Below are 27,558 nucleotides of genomic sequence, written 5' to 3' on the forward strand. Positions count from 1 at the left end.
GGCTAGGCTCAGACCAGAAGCTCTCGATAATTTGATGTCATGTGTGTCATGGTTAGCCCCTTGATAAGCAAATCCTGTGTGACAGACTACCCCATGAAGGGTCCACAAGGGAACCCACAGATGAACCCTGTCTTCTACCTTGTAACCCCTGCTCTCTCTCCCTGCCCAGCTGTCGGCAGGCCAGGATACCTGACCCGCCACAAGCATCCATCCTTGCCTGCCAGCCGGCCTCAGCAGCAGGTGTTGGTGCTAGCAGAGCCCAGGCGGAAGCCATCTAACTTCTGGCACAGCATCAGCCGACTGGCACCCTTCCGAAAGTGAGCCAGCACCTATCGGACAACCTGACAGCACTTTGTGGACCCAGCTTTCCCTCAAGGCCAACTCCACCAGGCCCTCTGCCTGTCTTACAAACTGGAAGTGAACAGGTACAGCGTCGGCGCTGTATGAAGTCTGGGCCCCGGCCCTGGCCTCTTCCCCACTGCAAGTGCAGTGTTGCACGGGTACCAGCCTCTGTCTATACTCTGGACCTGTGCAGGGCCTCCAACGATGGGGAACCTGCAAGTCACAGCTCAGAACCACTGGCCAGGCTGTGCAAATAGGGCTCATCCGTGCTGGACGCTCTTTGGAAAGCTTATCTCCACTCCTGTTTTCTCTGGGCAGGAGGCCGGAGTCTGTGGCCATGAGCCTCCTGCAAAGGCAGGTGTGTGCCCTCTGCTCCCTATTTGTCCTTGCAGGCCCCCAGCCCACTTGCAACTTCAGGGGTCAGGAACCAGGGGTTGTGCGCTCCCAACTCCACCCATAGCTGTCCTCACCCTCCGGGCTCCTCGTGGCACCACTGGCTGCCAGACACCCTCTGTGACATGTGCAATGAGAAGAAAACCCTAGTCAACTGTGTACCTGGCCCCAGGTTAGTGACAGTCCCCTGTAGCTGGGGTGGCCGCGCACATACATACCCAGTCCCTGTTCATTACCATTTTGTTGTGTTGTTTCTCTAACAATGGAGAACTGTTAATGACACAGGAAGATTGCCTTACCTTGCGAGTGTGAGAAGCCATAAGGACTGAATTCTGTGGCCTAGCTGGGACGGACTCCTCGTGGGGCACACAGCCAGGCCTGCACGCCGTGCAGAGCCCACAGGATTCAGAAGCATGGTCAGTTAACTCTTGCGCTGTACCTTCTCTAATCCAGAAACCACATTTAATTTCATAAAGAAACAAGAAAAGTAACCTGGCTGCTGGTGAATTGTTGGTATCATGTGGGAGCTTCTTGTCCTGTGTGCTGCTCAATTCCTGCTGGGGCTGGTACCCTGCCTCTGCCCTCAGCTACTCCTCTGATATCATCCTAGGGGATGTGCTGCTCACTGGGCCACAGCCACAGGACTCCTGGTACAAGTGGGCTAAGGCGGCTAGGCTCACTGTTGCAAAGGTCTAAAGGAAGGGGGAGGAAATCAACCGAGAGAACCTTGGCTGCCAGTGGGCAGACTCCCTTCCCACCTCCCAGAGTATGCAGCTAACTGGCACATGTGAGCTAAGGGATGGGGCCGGTGGTGCTTCTGGGTCTCAGCATCCTCGTTACAGAACTGAGGGACACAGGAGGCTTATGTAAAGCTACAGAAGCCTACATCCCCTACACCACCTAGGAGGACCCCCTCCACCAAAACCAAATGAGGGCTGAACACACAGCCTCACCTCACCCCAGTCCCCCAGCAACCTCCTGCCCGGGAGAAGTGGCAGTATGTGCCAGTCAGGCCATCATCTCTGACAAAAATCACATGAAAGGAAAAATCAGAATATGCAACACAAGTCAATCTTTATTGAAAACTGCAGTATTAATACATAACAATTCCTGTTACAATAAACGTGCTTTTAAGGATTTTAAATCTGAGCTCATCTACTCATCAGATTGCATAAAAAATTAAAACAGTATGAATTTACATTTAATTGAACTGGCTCGGGATGGACAGTCTGCCCATTCCTATTAATATTGACACATGAAGAGGCAAGGGATGCCTTTAACACTGGAAGACAATGCTGACTTAAGCATAAAAAAAGTACCAAGAAAACAGTGTAAAAAAGAGTATTTAAAAATAAAAGTTTAAAAAAAGAAGAACCTCTTCTGTTCAGTTACAGCCTATCAGGCTCCTTGGGGCCTGCAGCTGCCCTAATAACCCTGCTGGGAGCCAGTCCCCGGTCTCACCTAACTGGTCTAGTACACTGCCCACAGTCTGCACCAGACCCTCCACTGCCCTTCCATGGGAGCTGCCGCAATACCAATCAGGCCCTCACATCACATGTATAACTACTGTAGTCTCTAGACAGGAAAGCTGCTGCTTCCCGTCTCATAATTCTAGTAAGATTTATTCCACAGGTTTTGTTCTTCATGGAGTAGGGGTAGCAAAGAAGTAAAACATAGGGAATTAATTTAAGTGTTACTACCAAAACCACATTATCCTTCCTGGGTATGGGTCCACCAAACACAGAAGACTGGGCAGGATAAGCAACTCAGGAAACCTGGGGAAGAGTAAGCTCCGCACTGCACTCTTGCCCGCTAGCAACCCTCACAAAGCACCAGAGGAAAGGACCAGCTGAGGAGTGTGGAGAAGCCCCAACATTGGAGGCTTATTTATGCCTGCCAGCCTCTCCACCACAGACACTCACAAAGGCTCAAGTCAAGCCAGTGAGCTCAAACCTCCCCCAAGGCATTTCCTTTCATTGTAGCATGCCCCTAAGAAACATCCACTCTGCTCCTCCAGCCTCCTGGCACAGCAGGCTAACATAACCAGATACAAGGCTGAGGAAAGGTAGGATACTCAGCAGGCAATCCAGAACTGAGGACCCCCTCTCCTGGTGGAAACACTGCAAAACACTCCAAAGCTGCTACCCAGAACGCTAACTGGCAGACCAGCATCCACTCAATGGTTCTTCCACAAAGACCGCAAGACAGGGACAGAAGTTCTGGAAGAGTTTCCATGCCTGTACTCTAACTAGCCCAATCTTGACGGTGGCCTTTCTTCTCAGGGAGCTCGCAGGTTGCTTAATACTCAAGAACTCTACCAAACTTCAAACTACAAACAGCAGCAGCAAAAGAACAAAGCTCCCCAGCCTCAGGGGAGGCAGCAGAGAATAAACTCTAAAAAATTATATCTACACCTAAAAATGTTGTTGTTCATGTTCACAGGTATCAGGGCCTTTGCCTGCCTGTCTTACCTCTAGAATTCAGCTGAAGGACTAGAGTTGGGAATGTTGCACACATAAAAAGCACATTTTCTTGGAATGTTCCTTAATGTTTTGGGGATACATATGCAGCTGTGTAACAGAATACTGACTGGAGTTCTGTTCCTTAATTTTATTGAAACTGAATGCTACTGAGATCACCACGTGTGACAATTTGTTACTGTCCCCGTGCCCATTTTTTACCTGGTAGGTAAGACCTTTCACCAGCAGATTCCATAGCTGATGGCATGACAGTTTCAAAACAGAAAAGACTTCCGCTCAGATGAGTTGTACAATACAGAGGTGTTTGATAGTCAATGTAATTCAATTTGGAAGGGAAAGAATGGTGTGTGAAGCTGCTATCCGTAGGAGTGGATGCCACCCCACTCTCCTTTCTCCTGAGAACTTGGCCTGTGGAAACAGTGTGCAGCTGCAAGCAGACCCACAGACTTGATAACTTCCTGCCGCGGGCGAACAACTCTACCCTTCACAGGCATGTTTAGAGGGGGGTGGGTGAGGGGACTTTTTCCAAACACATGCGAAAATCTGGGTACATTTGTTCCACTGATCTGTGCATGTTCACTTGTGAAAACCACTTTCTGTCTGTTGGGTCCAGGGGAGACCTTGAACCAGCAACACTGCAAACCACCACATGGATGGGAATCCCAACATGAACTACAGATCCAAGTTGTGTGCCTACAGCAAATGCTCTTATCTGTGTGCATTGTGTGCTTTCTTACTACACACACATACACTCACACATATGTGATACACACACTCTCACACACATGATACACACTCACACACACTCTCACACATTCACATACATTCATGAACACAAACTCACACACATACTCATACACACACACACACGGTTAAGTGCTCATGAGGCGGTGATTAAACATACTCATCCGTAAACATTCTATGTTCATGGACATTAGGAATGAGAACTCTTCTGTTTACAATGATCCATGCTGAAATTTTACAAAATGTCTTAAAGAAAAAAGAAAGCTAAAAACAAATTATGGAGAGCACTACTATAAAATCAGGCTTCATCCACACCAACATGGGAACCTTGACGTAGCTGCCAGAGACAAGCACCCCCTCCAGCCAAGACCCCAGTACTTCAATGGGGGGAAGAAACCAAAACAAACAAAACATCCCCACTCGTCAGAAGTTCTCACGCCCTGCCCTTCCGACCCACCCTGAACAGAAACGCTCTCACAGATTCAAATTGGGCATATTCAAGCAGAAAGAACCTTCTTGATTCCTTATGTACATACTCAGAATCTCTCCCACAACAGCTGTAGACAAGCAAGCACAATCCCAAACTGCCTGACCCTTTCCACCCTCCACACGTGCTGAGTGCGGTCAGCCAGCCACAGAGAAAGGTGGCAGAAGAGGCTCACGGGACACTTAGGCAGACTTTCCAGGCCTTGCCCCAGCTAGACACGGAGGACAGGCCACCATCAGCTGAACGACCCCAGGACAAGCTACATCGCTTCTACATTTTTTAGACATAATCACAGCTCTGCTTCTCTACAAGAAACACGGGGAACTAACTTAAAAAAAAAAAAAAAAAAACAAAAAACAAAAAAAAAACCCACTTATTCCCTTTTAACCAGTCGTAAATATACACCATTCTCCACAGCACACGGCTGAAGCCTCTGCCCTTCTCTGTGGGGTGAATACAGCAGTGCCGTGTGTTTTCAGCTGACTCGGGGGAAAGAAAGGGATGAGTCCCTAAGTGGAAGAAAGCAAAGGCAATGAATGCCAGCTCAGTGTAGCCGTTCTTCTTAGACAGCCTCCCTCCTGGGAAGACACTGGCCTTTCCCCACAGTCCCGACAGCTACACAAAACACTGTCCTGTAAGACCTACAGTGGACGCTCATGTGGCAGGCACTGCTCTGCTGACACAGATCACCCCTCACCCCAGCTCTACTGGCCACCCAGCTCTCACACGCCCGGGTAGGCTTCAGGTACATCCCTGCTGCTCAGACCACACTGCAGGGGAAATGAAGGAGAGGGAACCCACTGCTCCTCTGCTGCTCTGGAACCATCACAGAGTCGCCCTCCCAGTCCCTGCAGCTCCCTCCAGGTTAGTCAGTGCCAAAAACCCAGGTCTCTGAAAACTACAAGTCTGTGTCCCTAACTGGCAACCCCAAGAACCCGGTCCAGTACTGCAGATGACTCTCGAGGACATTCACTTGCACGCATGTGGCTGTGAGACTAAGCATACATTATGACAGTGCATGTGACACAGGCTGCAGAACACGGTCCAGTCCTTTGGATTTTGCATGTGATGGTTTTGCATCAGTCACTGCAGGTAAATTGAGCAAGCTTTTTGTGTTTGTTTTTATAAACATGCATTCAACTAGGTAAGATTCAGAATAGAGTAACACTCCCTTTTTATCATTACAGTTAGCTAAAAAATTTGCCAGGCAGTCCACAACAGGATTTGCTTTAAAACCAACCCACAGAGTTAGCTGGAGACTATCGAGCTGGGGCCTGCTGGGCTGGGACGCAGTCATGTTCAGCTATGTGTTGAGAGCTTTAAGAACAAAGTCCTGGTTGGAGGCACAAGGCCTGCAGCACCAGCTGTGGAACTCAATGAAGTGACTGCACAGCTCCATCCTCAATCTGGGAAAGAACGAAAACAGTCACACACTCTCTGCTCCTGCCATCTCTGCATCAAAACCTCCAGAGGACAGCAGGGCTACAGCTGCTGCATCTGTTCCCCGGCCTCACACACACACACACACCCCTGCTTCACAGACCCCGGCCTCACAGACCCCTACCTCACAGACACACCCCTGCCTCACACACCTGCCTCAGACACACCCCTACCTCACACCCCTGCCTCACGGACACACCCCTGCCTCACACACACCCCTGCCTCACACACACCCCTGCCTCACAGACACACCCCTGCCTCACAGACACACCCCTGCCTCACAGACACACCCCTGCCTCACAGACACACCCCTGCCTCACACACCCCTACCTCACAGACCCCTGCCTCACAGACACACCCCGCCTCACACACCTGCCTCAGACACACCCCTGCCTCAGACACACCCCTGCCTCACACGCCCCTGCCCACATACTCCTACCTCACACCCCGCCTCACACACCCTGCCTCACACACACCCCTACGTTAGACACGCCCTGTGGCCCCTGCCCCCGTTGTAACTGAACCCTACAAACTGCAGCAAACAGAAGGGTGACACACGCCCATTCCTGAGGCAGCAACAAGCAGTGACAGTGGCTTCCTTTCTGCCTCTGCCTTGGGACATCCCAATGCGAGTAAAAACATAAAGCTCTGCACTACGCCAGGGTAAAGTGCACCTTCCCCTAGGTGCTTAGCATAAGGGATCTCAACAGAGGGCCTGCCTGCATGAGGCTGGCCTGTGGGCATGTCTGTGTGGCCTTTTCTAGATTGCTAATTAATGAGGTAAGGTCTAGAGGTGCGACCCCTGGGCAGGTGGGCTAGGATATGTAAAGAAGGTGGCTGGGCAAGCAGGGGGGGGGGGGGGACAAGGACAGCAGCATCCTCTGCGGTCTGTGCTTCGGTAACTGTGGGGCGGACCAACCCTTCCCTCCCCCGAGTTGCTTTTGCTCAGTTTTATCACTGGGAAAGAGAAGCCTAACCCTGAGGCCAGTCTCCCATTCCCTCAGGGAAACGCACCTTCCCCAGGGCCCACCCAGTGAGCACATCCACTGATACTTACCTTAACTTGCAGGGCCATCACCACTGAGGGGACACATAGCTGTAGGTGGGTGTCCCTGGGGCTCGGTATGTGGGGACAGTGACTGGGTGAGGGGCTACAGGAGTTGGAGAATGAGCAGTCAGCAGGGTACCTGGAACAAAGAGGAACACTTCTCAAAAAAGACACAAGTGACCTCTCCAGCAGAGCTCTGCCCTGTGGCCTCTGAAAACACAAGCCCGGGAGACACAGGGAGGAGCGATGGTCTTGAAGCAGGAGGGAGATTATCCCAAAGCACAGAGGGCGCTGCGAGCCAGCAGTTATGGTGCGGGTACGACCAACTCCCCTTCAGAACATGCACTCATTTTGGCAGATCACATAGCTATAAAAAGTATTAATTCCCTGAAACAGGAAGGAAACTCTGACCCTTGAGTCAGAGAAGTGAGCTTTGAGAACACTGTGCTAAGTGAAAAGGCCAGCGAGGGAAAACAACTTAAGTTCCCACTTTTCCGAGGTTCTGAAGGCTGTCAGATTCACAAGGCAGAGCACAGAATAGTGAACGCCACAGCTCGGGGAAGGAAAAGGAGAGTGTCTGTTTAATGGGTTCAGGAATTTTAGATTCGTAGGGTGAATGTTCTGGAAACCCATTTCACAGCAACACGGGTATACTTCACAGAGTTGTATACTGGAGGGGGCAGGCGGAGAGAGAGGGGAGGGAAGAGAGACAGACAGACAGACACACGGGGAAGAGGTAGAGAGGGAGAAGGAGAGAACATGAACACATACACGAGGGAGTTCTATATTCCATACATATGTACACTTAGCAATGAATGGCCTGCGTGGCTCTAGGGTTAACCCACACCTCCACAACTCAAGGTGGGGAAAGCCTGGGTCACACCCCTCCTTCGGGAGCTACCCTCAGGCAGTAGCAAGTCTTCACTTTAACAACACAAACTCAGAAAACTAAATGGAGATTCTAAGTAGAAGTAAACAGAATCCACCATGTTATATCTGACATAATCTTATGTTGGTTGGAGTCCAGAAATATTTTTTAAAGAATGGCTTGATTTTTTTCCTTCTTCTTAAATCCCAGTCATGGAGAATATGTCACCGTGTATTGAAAGGCAGCTACGTACACTGAAAGGTCAAGAGGTGAAGTCATCCTTCCACCTTCCATCAAACCTCAGACGTCCACGGAGGATGCCCCAACCCACTTTCCTGATTCAGTACATAAATGGCACAGGGTTTCCACAAGCAGCTATTTATCCCCTCCATCAACGCAAAGCTAGTTTTTTCAAACACTCACTACAGTAACCTGACCAACAGGCATGGCTGCCCCCCCCCCCCCCCGGAACACAAGGTACCTACCCCACACTCAGTTTAGCGGCTCATGAGGGGTGGGGCAAATGAGGGTGACCTGACCCTCCTTGTTCCTAGCTCACTAACCAAGTGTGCTGTTCAGTTATGCTCCACAGTAGAGGCAACCTGATTCCTGGCCTGTCCCTAAAAGGAGAAAGGGAGGGGACAGGGGAGGGCCAGTCCTTCCATACAACTCAAGCCATGAGAATCTAATGCCAAGGGCCAGAACTTCATGGACCCTCTACACTTCAGCCAGCTCTCAGGCTGACACAAAATACAAAATACAAAAACCAAGAACTAGGACTCACCTGCTGACATGGCCATTGTGGTCCCGGCAACCATGCCCATGGTGACCCCGCTGCCTCTGGGAGGAGGGATGGGAGCGGGGTAGACAGTTGCTGGCATGCCATTGGGCTGCACCACCGTGGTGTGGTGAATGACGTGAGGGGGCGCCGCATACAGAGGCTGCGTATAGTACGTGCCTTGCTGTGGGGAAAACAGAGACAACTGCTAGAGGACCCCAGGGCTGCAGGGGTAGGATGGAGCCGACCTTCCCTTCCCCAAGGTGCAGGGCATGGCCCAAGCATACCTGGGCATATGGGTTCTGCTGGGGGTAGGCACTTCTCACTGGGTACACGGCCGTCTGGTAGGGGTTGGGGGAGGAGGAGTATGGCGGCACAGCCCCACTGGTTGGGGAACAGGACACTTTGTAAGGTGTACCAGGAGTGTAGCCTGGAACAAAGAAGTGAAAACCCTGAGTTCACCGGCCAATGCCAGACAAGGATGACTGCGGGGGAAGGAGCCAGGGCTGCCAGCAATCGTGAGCACAGTGAGGGGCTGTTGCCATTGCAGCCCTGTCTCTCTTCTCTAGTGAGACCTGGGTGTCTCAGCTTTATGTGCAAGTATGCACGTGTGGTGGTGAGTTCTACAGAGCATGTATGCACAGAAGAGCCTGTCCCGTCTTGCTGGAACAGAAACTGCTATGGCCTCTCAGCTCAACCTGGCATTACACCTTTTCATCCAGCAATCAAGGTCCAGAAGTCTATCTTAGGGAAATAAGCATGCACACGCACACGCACACACACACGAAAAAAAAAAGTCACTGCAAGCAAGCGTATCTCTGTGTTGATCATTACAGCAAAACTAAAGAAACTAACTGAACAATAAAGCCTGGAAAAGCGCCGTAGCAGAAAGGTAGGTGTGTGTGTGTGTATGTGTGTGTGTGTGTGTATGTGTGTGTGTGTTTGGGGGGGTGGATTTGCATCATCTTTACCAAAAATAAAATGAAAACAACAATAAAGCAGAATACGAAACAGAAAACATGCGAAGAAGATGCTGAGGAAATGGTGCAGCAGCTAAGAGCACGTACTGCTATTCTAGAGGACGCAAGTTCAATTCCCAGCACCCACACTAGGCCACTGACAACCTTTAACCCCAGCGCCACAGGATCCAACCCCCTCTTCTGCCCTCCAAGGGTACTGGACTCACATGCAAAACCCACACACGGACACACATAACCAAATAATCTTGTAAAAAGAAAAGAAATACAACACATAAAGCTACATGACCAAGAGGGGAAGAGAAGACAGCGCCCTACAGCCATGTGAAGCGGTACTCTCAGGGGGCAGCCTGACTCCACCCACCAAAGCGGGCATCTGAGCTGGCAGTTGCAGGCTACAAATGTACTCAGGGGCTGAGGAAGGCTCCAGAAGGACTGACTAACCAGCTACTGGGGAACAGCAACGAGCGTTCAGACCACTGCAACTGGCCATCAACAATTCTCTGGTGCATCAATGGGACCAATTGCTGATTCACAGGACAAACTCCAAGATAACTGTATTTAGTGAAAGCCACACAAAAGCACGCTGCAAAGGGCTGACAGGAAACCCTAGGGAGAACCCAGTGATTGAAAACTTCAAGGCAGTGGCCAGGGCAGGAAAACGAGAATCTCCTGACTTGCTGGAATAGAAACTCCTATGGCCTTCCCCGGCTCAACTTGGCATTAATGGCATATACACCTTTTCTTCCTGCAATTATGGTTCTTTCCCAAGAATGCACAACCAACCACACACAGCAAACACCACATGGACTCTGAGGACAGCTTCCAGTTCTCATCATTCTACTTCTGCACAAGCGCTTTCTGAAGAAGCCATGATGGCCTTCATGTTGTCGCTGGTGCAAACTTGTGGCACAGGGCACTCAGCTGTCCTGGGTGTCAGAATTGCAAAGTCTCAATCTACAGAGACACATCTCAGGACGCTAGCAATAACCCCTAGGGTCCACAATAGAACTTGGAAAACATGTTCTCCAGCCTTACACATAAATCTGACCCAGCCTCAAAAACACTACTTAGCAAACAGGAAGGGAGGGAGGGAGGGAGGGAGGGAAGGAGAGAGGGAGAGAGGCAGGCAGGCAGGCTTAAAAATTAATCTCAAACCTCAATGTATTTTCAAAGCCAGACACAGAACAGCACTTAAAAAATGATCATTTGCATATCTAAGAACTGCCCAGTCCATCTTTTTTCAAATTCCAGAGTTTTAAATCTCTGGAAGAAATCAGAAGGGGAGAAGAAAAGGAAAGCCCTTTTAGCACAATGAAAAATGTCCCAGATATTTTTTTTTTTGGGGGGGGGAGCAGGTGATGGCTCCACAGTGCCAAAATTCAACTGTGAAAACTCATCCAAATACACACTAAATAAGTGAATGTATGTGCATAAATTGTGTCTTAATTTTAAAGCAATGAACCAAGGTCAAACAATTTTAATTTAAAAATTTAATTTATTATTTAGCAGAGAAAATTAATGAATTCTACAATATCTACCAATTTTAAATATACCAACTTTCAATACTGATGCTTTGCCAAGAGAGCCAAATATATAGATTTTCCATTAGGATTTATAAAGCAAATGCTCAGACAAGAGCACATAAAGAGACTATCACGGCTTGGACACTAAGGTCCCTACGGGAAAGGCTGCTGTGCAGTGTAGTAGGTAGCACAAGAGGCTGATGCACCTTTAAGAGGCGGGGCCTAGCAGTGAGAAGGCTAAGTCACTAGGGGGTGTGCACTCCAAGTAGGCTGTGGAACCTATCCACAGGGGAATGTTTTTGCTTCATGATGGTATCCGAAGTTTTAAATATGTTCAACTTTATTATATGCCAATTATACACAACAAATTTGTAAATCATTTTTAAGTTAGGGAAAAGCAATCTGAGATCCCTCCAGTCCTGGTTTCAATAACACTCCAAGGGGAAGATCTAGGACAGTGCTAACTTCTCCCAAGTGCAAGCTCTCATCATGAAAAGACTAAGCAAGCACCTGCCACTAGGCCAGGCCATAGGAGCAGTACAGCACCTGTCTGTCACAGATACCGAGCCAGGCCCTACTGTGGATAACCAGGAAGGAGCCAACCCTCTACAACAGGAACTCGACTTTTAGGAAACACAGGAAGTAGAACACTCCCTGTCAACACCGTCCTTCACTTATCACAACCACAACCACACCAGAGAGAACATTCCCCTTACTAAGTCTGATCCCCACTCAATTACTATAATCTAACTTCTGCCCCATTAATTCCACGAACCTCAAGGGGGCCATCTGGCAAGAACTTACATGTTTGCAACCCCTGCCCCCTGAAAGCTGAGGCAAGAGAGACTTTGAATCTGAGGCCAGTACGGGTGCACTGCTTAAAACCAAAAATGCAAAAGGGAGTGAGATCCTCTGAGGAATCAGTACTGTCACACGGGGGAAATATCAACTCTCAAGTGCTCAAGGGTGTCACACTTTGAGAACAGATGCTAGGTGTTATCGGAGTCACATTCAGAACTTGGGAGTACAAGTCATCAGTTTTCACACGGCTTTAAAAACGGGGCCCAAAGAAACACAAATAAGCACTCACAATACAGATGACATATCTGTAAAGTGGAGCACTAATAATGAATGCTTTAGGTGTGATGGTAGCATTATATATACTTTTATTAGATACTTCTAAACACTGTCAGCATGCTCTATGAGAGTTGTTCAAAAACACAGGAAAAGTGATGAAAGAGCGACTCTGAGCTGGTGGCAGGCAAAGCCCAGGGACTTGGGAAGTAGGGACTACACTCTGCCGCATTCCAAGTGCCAAGTGCGCCTGGAATGTCTCTAATGGAAACTCTAAGGAGGTGTGTGTGACACCACACCTAGACTCTTAGCACTCAGGAAGCTGAGGTAAGAGAATAGAGAATTCAAGGCCAGCCTAGGCTTCACAGTTCAGCTCTACCTCAGCGCACATAGTATAGGCTGGCCAGAGTGCTCAGGTTAAGAGCACTGGCTGCTCTGTTAGGACCTGGGTTCAGGTCCCAGCACTCACATGGCAGCTCACAAATACCTGCAACTGCAGTTCCAGGGGACCTGACACCCTCTTCTGAACGCCTCAGGCACTGGGCACACATGGTGCACACACATACATGCAGGCTAACACTCATACACATGAGTGTTTATATCTTAAAGGCAAACATACAAACAAACAAACAAAACACAAAGGGCCAAGAACATAGCTCAGATAGAGCACTTGCCTAACATGTGCAAGACCCTGGGTTCAATCTCCAGCACTGCAAACAAAAACAAACAAAAGAATCATTTTTTAAAAAAAGACAAAGTGTTTTTTTTTAAGGTTAGGCAAGCTGTTACAGATTTAAAGGAGGCTAAAGATGTAAATTCAACTTCATAAACAGATTCAATATGTAGCATTAAGTAGAACCTCATTCCAAATATAAACAATTATTGGCCATCTCTCAGTGTTTTGCCTTCACAACCCTAGGAGCAATGGCTGCTAGCCCATAAGTCACTCTACAAGAACTATTGGGAGGTGGGGTATAGATGCAGAAAATGTTTTTACAGTTAGGGGTGGGGGTGGGGTGGGAGTGTGAGCATGTTTAAAACAGGACTCCCTCCTAATCTCTTGGGAAGCTACTGAAGGAACTACTCCACAAAAGCAAAGTAGGAACCACGAAAGAGAGCAAGGACTGAAGGAAAGTAAGGCAGAGCCCCAGGCCTCTGCAGAGGAGTGCTCCAGACTAGGACTCAGGCTACAGCCAGAGCGAGGGCTTCCACAGGAGCTCAAGAAGGCAGGGTACGGGGACAGCCCGGGCCAGAAGCTCCACCAGGAGTCCTGACACAGAGAGACCCCAAGGGCAGGAAAGAAAGGCAGGCACAGAAGAGCCACCACCGCATACAAATGGCAGGGCCACAGTAATGACAAGGCAGGCAAGTAAAAGAACAACTAAATCCTTGTCACCCAAAGCGACAAATCCATAAGAACAAATAGGAACCCTGACAGTCAAGTCAATACCTGGGAACACAGAAAGAGCTCCAACAAAATGACAGCAGTAGGAGTGCAATGGCATCAGAGTAGACAGGCACTGGAACACTGGTAGCAAACAATCTCCGTCCCTCCCTCCCTCCCGAGACAGTGTCACATAGCCCAGGAAGACCCGAAATTCACTCTACAGCAGAAGACTTCCCTACATGTCCCATCCTCCTGCCTCTAGCCCCAATGAGCCACCACTCTGAGTTTCTGTAGTCTGGGGAACTATGCACACTATGTAAGCACTCTACCAACTAAGCCACACCACCAGACCCTTGCTGTAATGTTAAAAAGCTTTCTAAAGTATAGTTATCGCAAGATTCTGTTCCTATATACTCTACAAACCCACAGTCTATGAACACTCTAATGCTAACTCCTTTTACGTAGCTGGCCATTCAATAAGCTTACTGTTTAAAAAAACCTGGAATCTCACTTCAAAGACAGAATTCTCAATTTAAAAAGAAAAAAGCCAGGTGCTGGTGGCATACGTCTTTAATCCCAGCACTTGGAAGGCAGAAGCAGGTGGATCTCTGTGAGTTTCAAGACCAGCGTAGCCCACAGAGCAAGTTCCAGGACAGCCAGGGCTACTCAGAGAAACCCTGTCTCAAAAAACCAAACACCAAAAAAGCCTATATTGTATTGTATTTTCATTTATTGTTAAGTATCCTTCATAAACAAAACAATGGCATTAAACCAGATAAACACTCTGACAACTTGCTGTAAGATGCCTTTGTACTTACGTCTGCCTGGCTAATAACTGTGTTAGTGTATCTAACTCTCAGCAGGAAGTTTGCCTTTTAAAAACATGCTTTGACAGGGCATGGTGGCGCAGGCCTTTGATCCCAGAACAGAAGAGGCAGAGGCAGGAGCTCCCTGGGTGCTCGAGACTCTCCTGCTTTACACAGTGACTTCCAGGCCATCCAGGGCTACACAGTAAGCATCATCAGTAACTTTTTCCTGAGGCTTTCAGCCACTAATGCACCTGAGCCATTCCGTGGGACCAGGACCAAGACGACCTGAATGTACTAAGTGCCTGGCCTGCCCAAATCTGATCATGAACCTCCCTTGACACAGCCTAAGTCCCACCAGGGATGAAATTGTAGTTCCCAGTGTCACCACCAGGAGGCGAGCTTCACTAGCTCAGTTCCAAAGAAGATTAGCAGCATGGAAATCCACTCCAGATTTACCTCTACAGCCTACATTTGTTCAAAATAGAAGGGTCTCCTCTGCTTCCAGACCATGCAACAGAATATATCACCAGAAGCCACCACAAATCCAAAGGGTCTCAGACTCCTGTGACACACAGGAGGACTAAGAACAGGGTGGCTCAGGGTTAAGAGCACTCACTGCTCTTGCACAGGATCCAGGTTCAGCCCCAGCATCCACATGGCAGCTCATAACCACCTGTTCCAGGGGCTCTGATACCTTTCCCTGGCCTCTGTGGACACCAAGCATGCACACGGTACACAGACATACATTCGTACACACAGAGAACAAAAATAAATCTTAAAAAGATAAAAAGAACCATAGCACTGCAAAGGTGCCCAGGAAGGCCTCGAGACCTGCGCCTCTATGCTAGAACAATCGAGAAAGCAGCAAAACTCACAAAAACTTCCCTTCTTACTGTGTCTACAGTGATGAGCTAGCCTGGGTCCTCCGAAGAGGGAGATGGCATTTCAAGAACCCATAAAAGAGGAGCACACAGACCTGGCTTGCATCAGGTGCCTACAGCATGGTGAAGACAGCAAGGCCTTCCGAGTCCCCCGTCTTCACCAGTTCACGCAAGCATCTTTATCCCTAGCCTCCAGGAAACAAAAGCACAAGTAAAGAGACTGGCAGCTAAGGGCCAGTCGCTCTCCTGGACCACTGCTTCCGCACTCAGGGTCCCTCAGAGAGGAGAGCAGTCCTGAAAAGAGGGCAAAAAGGGACCCTTGTCTCTAGCGGCACAGCTGAGAGAAGGTGGCTATCGTTGTCCTACACACACCCTTGCTTTTGACACTCTTAGGAAAATTATGAAAATGAGTTGAAAGTCTTTGGTCCTTTTCACAGGGGCTTGAACTCTAGGAAGAAAACTGGTGTTAGGTAAAGAGGTAAGTACAAATGGTGTGCTACAGCATGAGAGCAGGAAGCACTAACCCACAAAGATGCCTTTCAACCTAACTGAGTGCTATGTACAATTAGCTCCAAATGAGCAAAAGCCCCAAATGTACCAGCTAAAACCACTGGGGGAGGGGGCAGGGGCATAAGAAAATCCCCATTTGGGGAAGGTTTTCAGGATACCAGAAATGTAATCCACAAAAGATCAGAATGATAACCCCATCAAAGTTTTAAAACTTCTGTTCTGTGAAAGACATCCAGAAGGAGGAAAACACTAGGAGAAAACCCTCTGTAATCATGAATCTGATAAATAATTCTTAAAAACCTAGCAATGGAACGTATCTAGGCAGGTGAGCAGGGCATCTCACCTTCAGCTACTCAGGAGGTTGAGACCAGGAGTTCAAGATGCCCTGAGTGGGGAAGAGGAAGAGATGCGCACTGGAGAGATGGCTCAGTGATTAAAAACGCACACTGCTCTTGCACAGACCTGGGTTCAGTCCCCAGCACCAATGTGAGGCAGCTCCCAACGGCCTGAAACCCCTGATCCAGGGGATCCGATGTTCTCTCTCTCTCTGGCTCCTAGGTACCTGCACATGCTACAAAGAAACTCACACAGGAACACACACACTTAAAAATCGTTTCAAAAACAAAACAAAAACTGGGCCGGAAAGATGCCTAAGAAGAGCATTTGCTGCACTTGTAGAGGACCCAGATTTGGTTTTCAATATGTACCTGGTGGCTCACACCACCTGTAACCCGTTTCAAGGGAACCACCAGTCTCTTCTGGCCTTTGCAGGTACCTGACAGGCATGTGGTGCAAAACATACATGTAAACAAATGCTCATACAGAAAGAAAGAAGTACAAATCTCCAAACAAAATCTATAAAAATAAAATTGCTAACTGCCTTAAAAATGAACTTAGTAACTGCCACTGTTAAAGACAGTGCCCCTCCCCTTTTGGAGGGGCACTAGTAGGGACTGAACCCAGGTCCTTGCATAAGCTGTGAACTCCTCCATCACTGATTTTACCCAGAAATTGAATGTTTATTTTTAATGATGTGTTATGTGTCTGCACCCGTGTGTGCAGGTTAGTGTCAGATCCCCTGGGGCTGCCTCACAGGGTTTAGAACCTACAATTTGCAATGGTAACAGCTGTTCTCAACCACTGAAACCATCTCTTCATCTCCAGTCCCTCATTCACTCTGCATATGAAACGGAGTCTCTCTAAGTTGTGTATGCTAGCCTTGTACTCACTCTGTAGCCCAGACACGCCTTGAACTTATGATCCACCTGCATCAGCCCCCAGAGTATCTAGTGGACCAGGCCCAGAAGCACAATTCTTTACCAAAGTCAGTCAAATGAAAAGATGATCAATGTAACTGTCATGGCAGTTCAAAACAAAACTATAATTTTAAATCATTAGCTACCCACTAGTACAACGAGGGTAGAAAAGACTGATCATACCAGAGCTACAAATGACACAGAGGCCTAGAACTAATAAATACATAAATGAGGGGAACATAGATAGCAATCACTCTGGGAGACTTTTGACATTTTCTTAGTTGCCCTAAGAGTCAGCCACTTCATCTCTTTGCATTTACTCAAAAAAAAAAAAAAAAAAAAAAAAAAAACCAAACATATATCTATAAACTTATGCTAAAAATATATTTGCAAAATGAATTTTAACCCAATCACCCAAAGTCAAACAGCACAAATGCCAGTAGCTAGTCACAGATAAGCAAGTGATGTTTCCCAAACAATGGGCACAACCTAGCAACAGAGAGGAGGAAGTAGTAATAGGTACCACAACAGAAAAGCCCAAGGACTTACACCCAGTAAAAGATGCCAGTCACACAAACACTAAGTACATTCTGTGATTCCATTTACACACAAAATTTAGAAAACTCATCCATACCAAGTGAAAACACACCTGTGATTCTTTGGTGTCCAGTAAGGTTGAAATAGAACAAAATTTGCCCAAACAGGTATGCTCACTACCAACTGGGACAGAGGGACACTTCCCAGCTAAAACGATGACACATGTGCAGTTTGTTATGTTATTTCCATACACAAGGGCACTGTTCGACAGGAGCTACAGAACGTAAAGTGCCTTACCAAAAGGGACAGGGTGCAGAACTGTTGGCACCCTGCTGAGTAACGTTGTGGAACATGCTGAAGATTTTTCACAAGTCTACCAGCAGGTACAGGAGACCAAGTATGCGAAAAGGCACTAGACAAAACTCACAAGAGGAGGGGCTTTGTGGAGAGAGGAGCCACTACGGCAAAGAGCCAGGAGGTTCAAGCAGAGAGTCTTGTCTCCTAGAGATGGGAAACCATTAAACTTCTGGGCACATTGCCATGTACACTCACATGACTTAAGTGAGCAGGAACATGAAGCAGAAGCAGAAACACCATGTCCAAAGTTTCCTCTGGGTCTGAGCTAAGAAAGGCAGTCAGGCTGGGCACAGAAGAGATGGGTAAAAGGGCAGACTTCATGAGTCACAAGAAAGGAATCCACAGCAAGGGCACTGCTGGTTTCTTCACAGCAGCCTTGCCAGACATCTCCCATGGGTCAAGCTCAGCTCTGTCAAAGCACGAGCCAACACCCTCAAAGCAATCACCCTGTCCTGAGTGACTAAAGCCCAAGAGAAGCTGACAGCTCACACCAGAGGGTGTAGGAGAAAATCTCACAAATCAAACACACTCATCTTCAATTTTAACCAGCAATGTCTCGAATCTGAAAATGTTCTCAAACACTATTTTAAAAAGAAAACAAAGTTTGCTTTTTAAAATATATCACTGCACTATGGACAGAACTCAATGACAAACTGGTCTTGAGTTCCTAGCATTAAGTCCTACCCTAAGAAGAGATAGCTGGCACAAGAAATTACCCGTACAGCCCAGATGCTGTGATGTGAGGGACCTGAGACACTCAGTAAAGCAAAGCTTATGTGCACTCAGAACTAAATTTTGATAAAAACTCATAGACAAGTTCCTTTATGAATGTAGAAAGCCACCCAACCACAAATCCTAATTCCACACCTCCTCCCCCAGCTACTTGAAAGGTATCTGCCATGCAGTACACACCTGTTTGGAAGGTGGGATTTGCTCCGGGGTACATGTTAGGAGAATAGGCAGGAGCTGCTGCGTAGCCCACAGGAAAGCCAGCTGCAGGGAAACAAAGCACAACAGCATTATCAACAAAGGGCAGATACCTGAACACCAGGCCTCCTTATCGTTGTTTCTAGAACTTTACATACTGTGCTCACACAAAATTGTCTCTAGTTATCATTTTTTCTCAGAATTTTAGTGAGTCACAAACGTAATCCAGTCTGTTAGACCTATAAATAAATGCTCACATTCTACATCTAGGGGGAAAAAAAAAAAAGATCAGGTGGAAATTGAATTAGCAGTCCACTGTCCAGAACAGCTGAATCTAAGGGCAGGTGTGCAACTTAGTGTAGAGTACTCCCTTAGCATGTGCAAGGCCCGAGGTTCAATCCCAGGGCCAAAACAACTATGTAAGAACAGACAAGTAAAGCCAGGTATGGTGGTACACATCTTTAATCCAAGCACTTGGGAGACAAGTAAGTAGCCGAGTTCCAGACCAATGAGGGTTACACACAGCATGACCCTGTCTAGATTTAAAAAAGAGGAACAGCTTAACAGCTAAGTCATAATTTTTAGCATAAGGAAAGAGGGGAGGAAGAAGGGACGAAGAGAAAAGGGAGAAAAATTCAAGATGGAGTCTAAAATTCCCAACATCCCCTGCAGTTTCACAGCAAGAACACTCAGCATCATGCACGAAGTCACTATCCTCACCTGGGTGGGTGGGTGTGTGTGTGTGTGTGTGTGTGTGTGTGTGTGTGTGTGTGTGTGTGTGTGTGTGCTGGAACAAAACTTAGTGTCTTGAATGCTTGGCAAGCACTCTACAACACAAGGGTCTCAGTCTCTCCCCACCTCACATACACAAACAAACAGAAACAAAATAAAAAACAAACACCACCACAGCAAGGCAAGCAAGAAAGTTCAGTAGGTTAAGGGACCTGTCGCCAAGCCTAGCAGCCTGTGTTGGGTCACTGGGACCCGTGTGGTACAAGGACAGGGCTGGTTCCCTAACCTGTGCTCTGGCCTCCCTAGGCAAGCCATGGCACATGTCTGTAACACACGTAAGTATAATGGGTCCCTTTGAAAAGATGACAAGGAAGAAATGCAAACGAAGAGACCCGGGTGTTATCAATGAGGAAATGGGCTGGACATATTGCTCGTACAGAGGACCCAAGTTCAACCCCAGCACCCACATGGTGGCTCACAGCCAGAGAAGCTGACATTATATTCCACTTCTGATTATTGCCTGTATTGAACACATAAAATAAAATTAAAATCAGAGCCAGGAGGTGGTGGCAGATGCCTTTAATTCCAGCACACAGAAGGCAGAGGTAGACGAATGGATCTCTGTGAGTTGCAGGTCAGCCTGATCTACAGAGTTCCAGAACAGACTCCAAAGCTACAGAGAAATTCTAGCTCGAAAAGATAAAAAGAAAACAAAAATTAAAATAAAACTAAACAAATAAACAAGGAAACGACAATAACAAACAATACTTAATACCAATAATCATTACACAAGACAGCAGCCAGAGAAAGACTTCCCTCCATGTCCCATCAACCTTTGTGCTAAAGTTGCACCGGCCTAAGATTCTTTGAGCACATAATCCACAGATCTGACTCCCTCGCTACTAGAACCCAGTATCCTCAGGGAGACTTTAAAATTGCCAGATCAAAAACACATAGAAGGTAACTAAAGTATAAAACACTACATAAATGACACTTAAGGTTGCTTCAAAGTTCCAGACGCTCTCTCAATAAAAAATAAAAACCAAAACATAAAATAATGGTTTAGTCTAAAATTCCTCTGACCAAGGACTGGTCAGTAAGAGACAGCAGATATACCAAGGGTTCGTCTTAACTGCCTTGTGCTGAAGCACATCCCCATACAGAGCCTCAACTTGGATCTCAATACAGGGTGTGCCAAGCCCTGCCTGCCCGAGGGACAGGACAAAGTTAGCTCCTCTCAGCACCCACAGCCTCACCAGCCTGATGAGCAGAGAATTCAAGACCAAGACAAAGGCTATCGGGTGAACTATAATCATGGGTTATTGCTCTGGCTCCAAATTCACTCAGGACCCTCTTCAGCTACTCCGTTTAAACCAGTGTTAACACTTTAAAAACAGTAGGTCTTACCACCTAAACTGCTTTTCGTCAACTCTGGAAAATTGTTCCCATGTGTATGTGCATTAGGACATAGGTACAGGCAGGTACCTGAGGGGTTCAGAAGAGGGCATCATGTCTCGTGGAGCTGGAGGAGCAGCACTGTGAGCTGTCTGATATGGGGCCCTAACTCAGGTCCACACTGAGCCGCCTTCCGGCCCTCACCCTCCAAATTCTTAACTGGTCAGCCTAGTTCCTCTCGCTTTTACTTACATTACACTTGGCTGACCTCAGCAGCGCTCTGTGTTCACGTCGCTCTAGATTTCACTGGACTAACCACTCTGAACCCCATTTCTTTTAGTTTCAGTGGTTTCTCTCCCCTTAATCCCTCTTCATCTTGTTCTCCACTTAGAAATGTGGCTGTTGTACAAGCATTCTAAACCTTCTCGTGACATGGCTTCTACCTGCTGGTTCCCATGCAGTAGTTACTCTAGCTCTGCCTAACACAGCAGCACGTGTGCCTTATGGCGATTTTGCACATAGCAGGTAGTACTTTCTGCAGGAGACCAAACAACGCACACTGCAGACAGGTACTTCACAGTGACTCTGCATCTGCCGGGTACTCCAGGGGTAATGCAGCACAGTGAGTGAGTATGTTGGGTGGCTTCAACTTCTGGATGCCCCCACTAGGAGGTATAAGTAATATCAACAGGAGCCTCGATGCCCCAGAATGTCTACAAGCACTTAGGAAAGACTGCTCTTCTCAGAGCCTTAAAGACACACATGCTTCCCCATGGAGCCAGCAAACAGATTCTCCCCACCCCTTGGGTAGGAGGACCACTCCCAAGAGAGATGGCCTGAGGACAGAGCCCAGAGACTCTTAACTCCCAGCCCGCAGGAGATTCTTTCTATGCAGCCTGTTCTGTCCCCATTTGGGCTGCTAGAATCCCACAAACAGCAGCAAATGTTCCAGGGCAGATACAGTAACTCCCTGGGCTTGCATCACTTTCAAATCTGGCTGAACACTCTCTCCCCTCTTACAAGTTCAGTTTTCCTCCATTTTCTTAGAGTGTGTCCCAACATGGTTATCTCCAGTCAAAGTATTTCAAACCCCAGAATGAAAGCCGAGCATGGTGACAAGTGAGTACAACACCAGCTACTTCAGAGGCTGAGGCACAGAGATTGCAAAGTCAATAAATAATGTAGCGAATCCCTGTCTCAAAAATACAAAGGGGGTACAGAGACAGCGAGGAGCAGCAGTTACACAGCATACACAGAGCTCTGGGTTCCATGCTCAGTATGGGGGGGGGACACCCACAACGAAACTGTAACACACAAATACCTACCTCCTGCTTAGTCACCTGCAGACAACCATCTGCAACAGCTGACCAAAGTCCCAGTCTCCAGTGTTTTGCTTTATGGCCTCCCTCAGCTCAGCTGGCTGATTGCACTCACTAAAGTCTAGGGAAATACCACACTGGGCTTTCTTATACCGCAGAGACCATGAGGCTCCTACTAAAAGGGACCGAGAGGTAGAGAAAGAGGGTCTTGGCCCCACCCACAGGACTTACCAGCTCTGGGCAAGGCAGGCATCTCTTGAGTTTTCTCTCAACTACCTTCTTACTTCCCTCTCTCCCTCCCTTCTACTCAAGTTAGGTTTGCCCACTGTCTTATGGTTCCTACTGCTGTGATAAAACGCCATGTCTGAGAGCGCCTTAGAGGAGGAAAGGGTTTATGGCATCTTACAGCTTTCAGTCCAGCATGAAGAAGTCAGGACGTGAACACTGCTTACTGGCTTGCTTGCCATGGCTTGCTCAGCTTGCTTTCTTCCACAGCCTGGGACAGGGGTGGCACTGCCCCCGGTAACCATTGACAAGAAAAACCCCACAGGCAATCTGGTGCGGGCATTTTGGCAATCGAGGATCCCTCTCCCCAAGACTCTAGCTTGCATCTACCTGACAGAAAATTAACCAGCACCTCCACTGTACATGTTTATGCTACACGGACATAAAGTATAAAAGTTCCAATAATAAAAACAAAATCCAACTCGCTTACCTGGATATCCAATTCCTTTGGCATTTGCGTAGGGAACCCCAGAAGACCCGGGGCTATAAACAGGGTTCATGATTTCAAGATCTAAAGGGGGAGAGAGAAGGTGACTTAGGCAAGTTCTTGCTTCCAGGGTTTTCTCCATTAGCCCCCACAGAGCAGGCAGCAAACGTTATTCTAGTCCACGGTAAAACAATGGTTTTTGGGTTGCTCCCAAACAACAGGGGCCAGAAAGTAAACACCGGGCATCCCAATAACCACAGGTGCTCAATCAGGACCCAGTAACCTTTCCTTCATAACTCCCTTCAATCCATCAGGACTAAGAGAAAAGAGATCCACTACAGCCCTATTTAAGACGAGAAAATACAATTAACCTCAAAGCCCCTGTAACAGAGTTAAATCAAAATATATCCAGACCATAAATCATCATGCAGTTGCATTAAAAGTATTTAAAGGCTCCCAGTCTTTCTTAGTGACAGACCTTGTCTAGAATGTGCAAGACACTGGATTCAATTGCCCACATGTCTGAAAGTTCTAGCCCAGAACCAAAAGAGACAGATAAAACAGCACAGGGTTGATAGAAGAAAACATTGCCGTTCCCCTTTCATTTGGTAAAATGTCTTAGGTGCTGAAAGAAGAGCAGTAACAATTCTGTGACCAATAAAAAAGCCCTCCTTAAATTATTTACTCAATGGGGAGATTCCCCTAAAAGCAGGGGAAACAGCTCGTGTGGCTCCGTCTCCCTGCATCTCTGTGCTCAGCACAGAGGGAGCTCACAAATACACAGCCAGCACAGACAGCACCAGACTCCTAATAACGAAATTGAACTTAAGGCATTTAAAGTCTAACCCGGAATTATCAAAGCACATCTGATTAGCAGACGTGAAATGTCAACATATCACATCAAACTAACTACTCCCATTATATGTACCCTCACATGACAAGAGTCTGTTACCCTCTACACCCAAGGTGCTATGCTCCACGTGTCAAACAGAGCCAATACCTAATGTCCAGTGTACAGGAAAGTCAAGGAGTTTGAGGGTTACATGGAATGGGACCACGAAGCTAACCACATAAAGCCAAAGAGAGGGCACTGTCAAGGACAAATGTCTGTCCTTCAATGTTATGAACACAGGGGCAGGCAAGGGAGGGTGTCTGACATAAAACTAGATTTATACAAAAGACAATAAGTAGACTTTGTTTAGAGTCTGATTTATGTGGGAAGAGCTGTAAAAACAGAACATATTTTAATGATATGGCTTGAAAGTGAACACAGGCTGAGCACCCAACAGTGGAGCTTGCTATCTGTGGTGATGGTATTGTTTATATGCCAATATATAAATTTTTAGAAAGACAATTATGAATGATACCTGTAATTTAATTTTTTTAAAAGGGCAAATACTGCAAAATGCTAGTAAACTTTACTTCAGTATGTGGGGAATATGACTGCATACACCGTTTCTCTGTCTTTATCGTGGAAAAACAAAGAAAGGCCCAGGGCACCAATCTAGCCCTGTCTCTGGCACCCCTGGTCACACAACCACCACCAACCCCCATTCTGAGCTGGGGCAGACCCAGTACCTGCCCTCAACTGAATGCAGGGGTAGAATTATTAGGTCTCCCCTTTGCAATTACTTAACTGTGGGAACACCGTGGGTGTTTGGATGCCTGTGTCAAAACAAACCAACCGCACACTTAGCTGTACAAAGACTACAAGCGTTCCTCAACTATAAATTCAGCAATTACAAGCATGGCATTAAAATGAAAGACTTTCTCGAGTTTTCTAGAATTTGTTTTTATGGGGTTAGGGATTTAGCTCAGTGGCTAGAGCACCCAGGGTCCTAAGCACCTGAGGTCCTCAGCTCCAGGGTGGGAAAAGGCAAAATTACAAAACAGACTCCCCAAGCCGGGTAATCAAGATAGATTTTTATTATTTTTATTTATGTTTGTGCCTTGTGAGTGAATGCCATGACTGTGTGTGTATGTGTGTGTGTGTGTGTGAGAGAGAGAGAGAGAGAGCGAACTCGCAAGCCCATGGGGATCAAAGCGGGTACCAAATGCTTTGGATGGAGCTGGGGTTACAGGCAGTGTGAGCTGGCTGACACAGGTACTGGGGAAACAAAGTCCTCTGCAAAAAAAGCACTTTTACCTGCTGAGCCATCTCTCCAGCCCCTATGCTGAGTTTTAAACCATACCATGACTTAAACATTAGCTTTCAGCTGAAGAGTTAATTGCAAAATTTTCAAGGCTCGTGATAGTTTGTTTCGTAGCAGCAACGCTAATTTCAGGGGTTTTTATCATTTCTATCCAGAGGCACCAATAAGTAAGCTACAAACTCATTAGGGGGGGAAAATAATCAGTAGTGCAAAGTTTGAGTGGCCTCTGACAGCAAGGAGAGTGCGGTCTTACAAGAAAACTCTCCACGCCTCCCAGGGAAAACTCATGTGTTTCTGCAGAGAGCACTCTAATCTCAAAAAGCACAGACAGAACACAGACAGAAGCAGTTACACCCTTACTATTACACTGACACACGCATGCTTTGAAACGAACTGTCTATATAAGACAAGTTGGGGAGAGAACTTCCCTTAAACCACCAGACCTACAAAACTTGTTCTTTAAATGTCTTATTTTGGTCAACTCCAATCACTTATCTCTGCAGTGTTGCTATTCTCCCCCGCCGGGCTTCAAATCACATTAATACAGTATTACCATTCTGTCTAACATTAAAATGGCCTAAAAGGCAGGCGTAGAGCTAGTCCAAACCAATCTGTGGCCGCTTCCTCCTCTCCCTTGGGGTTCCGGGCGCTTGCCTTATGCAGAGGGTCACTTGCACCCTTAGGAGAAGGAGTGTGGAGGAGGGCAATTCTAGCAATTGCATCTCAAGCACGACCTAGGTGAGCGCAGAGGCAAGCAACTCAAACCCTGCAGCAACCGTCGTCTGCCAGGTCTTAACTTTCCTTTGGTCCTGGTCCCAATTAATTTAAACACCCTTAAAGGTTTTCATGCACGTCAAAATACTGCCTGAGTAAACTACAGACGCTTAGTATGCGTGCTTTACACAAAGACTTAAGCAAAATCGCCAACCATTTCCACCGTGGTGGCTTCGGCATTAGTAAAAGCAGCCTAGATTTCTCAAATCTTGGCTGTCAAACCAAACCACCCTTTACCTCCGAACCTACCCAAGTTTTAAAGGCCGCCTTTCTAATTGTTTGCACCAACTAGTACCTCTTTTAATTTAAAATCTTGTCATATTTCAGAAAGCAATCTCATCTTACACAAGGCGAAGTGGAGAGCTGAAGGACTAGGAACTACACAACCCTTTTCTTAAAAAAAAAAAAAAAAAAAAAAGGAAGAAAGAAAATTAATGCGCGTATGCGCACGTGTGGACCGTTTCATTAGCAAACCTCCTCGCATGCAAAAACACTCCAAGAAACCTCTGTGACTGATTAAACACCAGCCTCACACAATACAAGAGACACTAAGAGAGAACACCCTGCCGTGGACGCGCTGGCAGGACGTCCTTTTTGGGGTTTTTTTTGTTTGGTTTTGGTTTTTGGGGGGTTTCTTTTTCCAGATTAGCCTGGCCCGTGCCCCGGAACGTCCCTGCCTTGCTGAGGTGCCCTCCCAAGTCTGCCTTTTCTTGCAAGCCAGGGGACGCCGGGTGTGCGGCACCCCGAGGCGCCCGCGGCGACCTTCCGTCCCCGGCCGAGCACAGGCCGCCGGCCCCGCCTCCCCCGGCCCGCGGCGGACAAAGCGGCGGCCCCGGCTCCCCGCGCGGCCCGGCCCGGCGCTGCACAAAGCGCCGCACTTCCGGCCCGCGCCCGCCCCGAGCCGCCGCCCCCGGGCTCCCCGGGACTTACAGTGGCCTGCGCCCCCGGGACCGGCGCGCGCCGGCCCGAGCCGGCACGGCGAGTGGCTCGGCGGCGGCGACGACGACGACGCTCACGAGCGGCCGACCGCTGGGCCCGCGCCGCCTCCCGCTCGCCCCGCCGAGGCCCGCGCCACCGCCGACGCTGCGCAGACACCGCAGCCCGCGACCTCACTTCCGCCCGCCGCGCGCCGGCCCGGGGGCGCGCCGGGCACGTGACGCGGCTGCGCGCGCGCTCCCGCTAGTCCGGCGCCGGGTGCCCGGATGCTGGGACGCGCGCGCCGAGGCCCCGGGGCTCTTGAGCTGCAGAGACCTAGTTGCAAAAAAAAAAAAAAAAAAAGAGTAGTTATGGCCGGTAGCAACTTCGGGAGAAAAATGTATGCCGTTTCTCATTGTGTTTACTTAATTTTTTAAAATTTTTATTGTTCTTTAAAGAAAAAACCGATTTTCTCTTATTTGTTGTTTTGTTTTAAACCAGGATGGCCTTAAATTTATAGATCAGCCTGCCTCTGCCTCTAGAGTTCTGGGATTAAAGCGACAACCACCATGCACAGTACTAAGATTGCATTTTTATTTTTAACTGTGCGCCTAGTTATGCAGCTGTGGGTGTGTTTGCTCTCGTGAGGGTTGGAACAGAAAAAAGGCTTGTGCTCTCCAGCCGGAGTTTTTGGGTGCTGGGAAATTGCTCTGAGCCGTCTCTGGACTCCCCACCAG

General features: G+C 47.9%; 2 protein-coding genes across 7 annotated transcripts in view; one reads left to right on the top strand and one right to left on the bottom strand.

Moving 5' to 3' along the window:
• Arhgef4 (Rho guanine nucleotide exchange factor 4) overlaps positions 1-505 on the top strand; it is a 104,803-nt gene extending 104,298 nt beyond the window's left edge. Inside the window, exon 14 of one of the 3 annotated variants that reach the window (XM_051204362.1) lies at positions 170-505. In XM_051204362.1, coding sequence (XP_051060319.1) covers positions 170-321 — 152 coding nt within the window. In that variant the 3' untranslated portion in view covers positions 322-505. The remainder of the gene's footprint in view (positions 1-169) is intronic. The other 2 variants (XM_051204363.1, XM_051204364.1) reach the window with 2 other exon arrangements.
• A 1,287-nt stretch (positions 506-1,792) lies between these two features.
• On the bottom strand, positions 1,793-27,040 carry Fam168b (family with sequence similarity 168 member B). Of its 4 annotated transcripts, none has more exons than XM_051204376.1 (8): positions 26,837-27,040; positions 22,983-23,063; positions 18,807-18,887; positions 12,832-12,867; positions 8,868-9,010; positions 8,587-8,785; positions 6,944-7,073; positions 1,793-5,852 (listed from the first exon to the last, which is right to left on the bottom strand). In XM_051204376.1, exons 2-7 carry the CDS (start codon positions 23,050-23,052, stop codon positions 6,961-6,963), a joined length of 642 nt encoding a protein of 213 aa, XP_051060333.1. In that variant the 5' UTR covers positions 23,053-23,063; positions 26,837-27,040; the 3' UTR covers positions 1,793-5,852; positions 6,944-6,960. The 4 variants fall into 4 exon arrangements, with proteins under 4 accessions (XP_051060333.1, XP_051060335.1, XP_051060336.1 ...); XM_051204378.1 differs by having other exon boundaries at positions 8,587-8,764; positions 26,837-27,036; XM_051204379.1 differs by lacking the exon at positions 12,832-12,867 and having other exon boundaries at positions 26,837-27,037.
• Positions 27,041-27,558: the final 518 nt, after the last annotated feature.

This window comes from Phodopus roborovskii, unplaced genomic scaffold (genome assembly GCF_943737965.1).
Source record: "Phodopus roborovskii unplaced genomic scaffold, PHOROB, whole genome shotgun sequence".
In the NCBI taxonomy this organism is placed as follows: domain Eukaryota; kingdom Metazoa; phylum Chordata; class Mammalia; order Rodentia; family Cricetidae; genus Phodopus; species Phodopus roborovskii.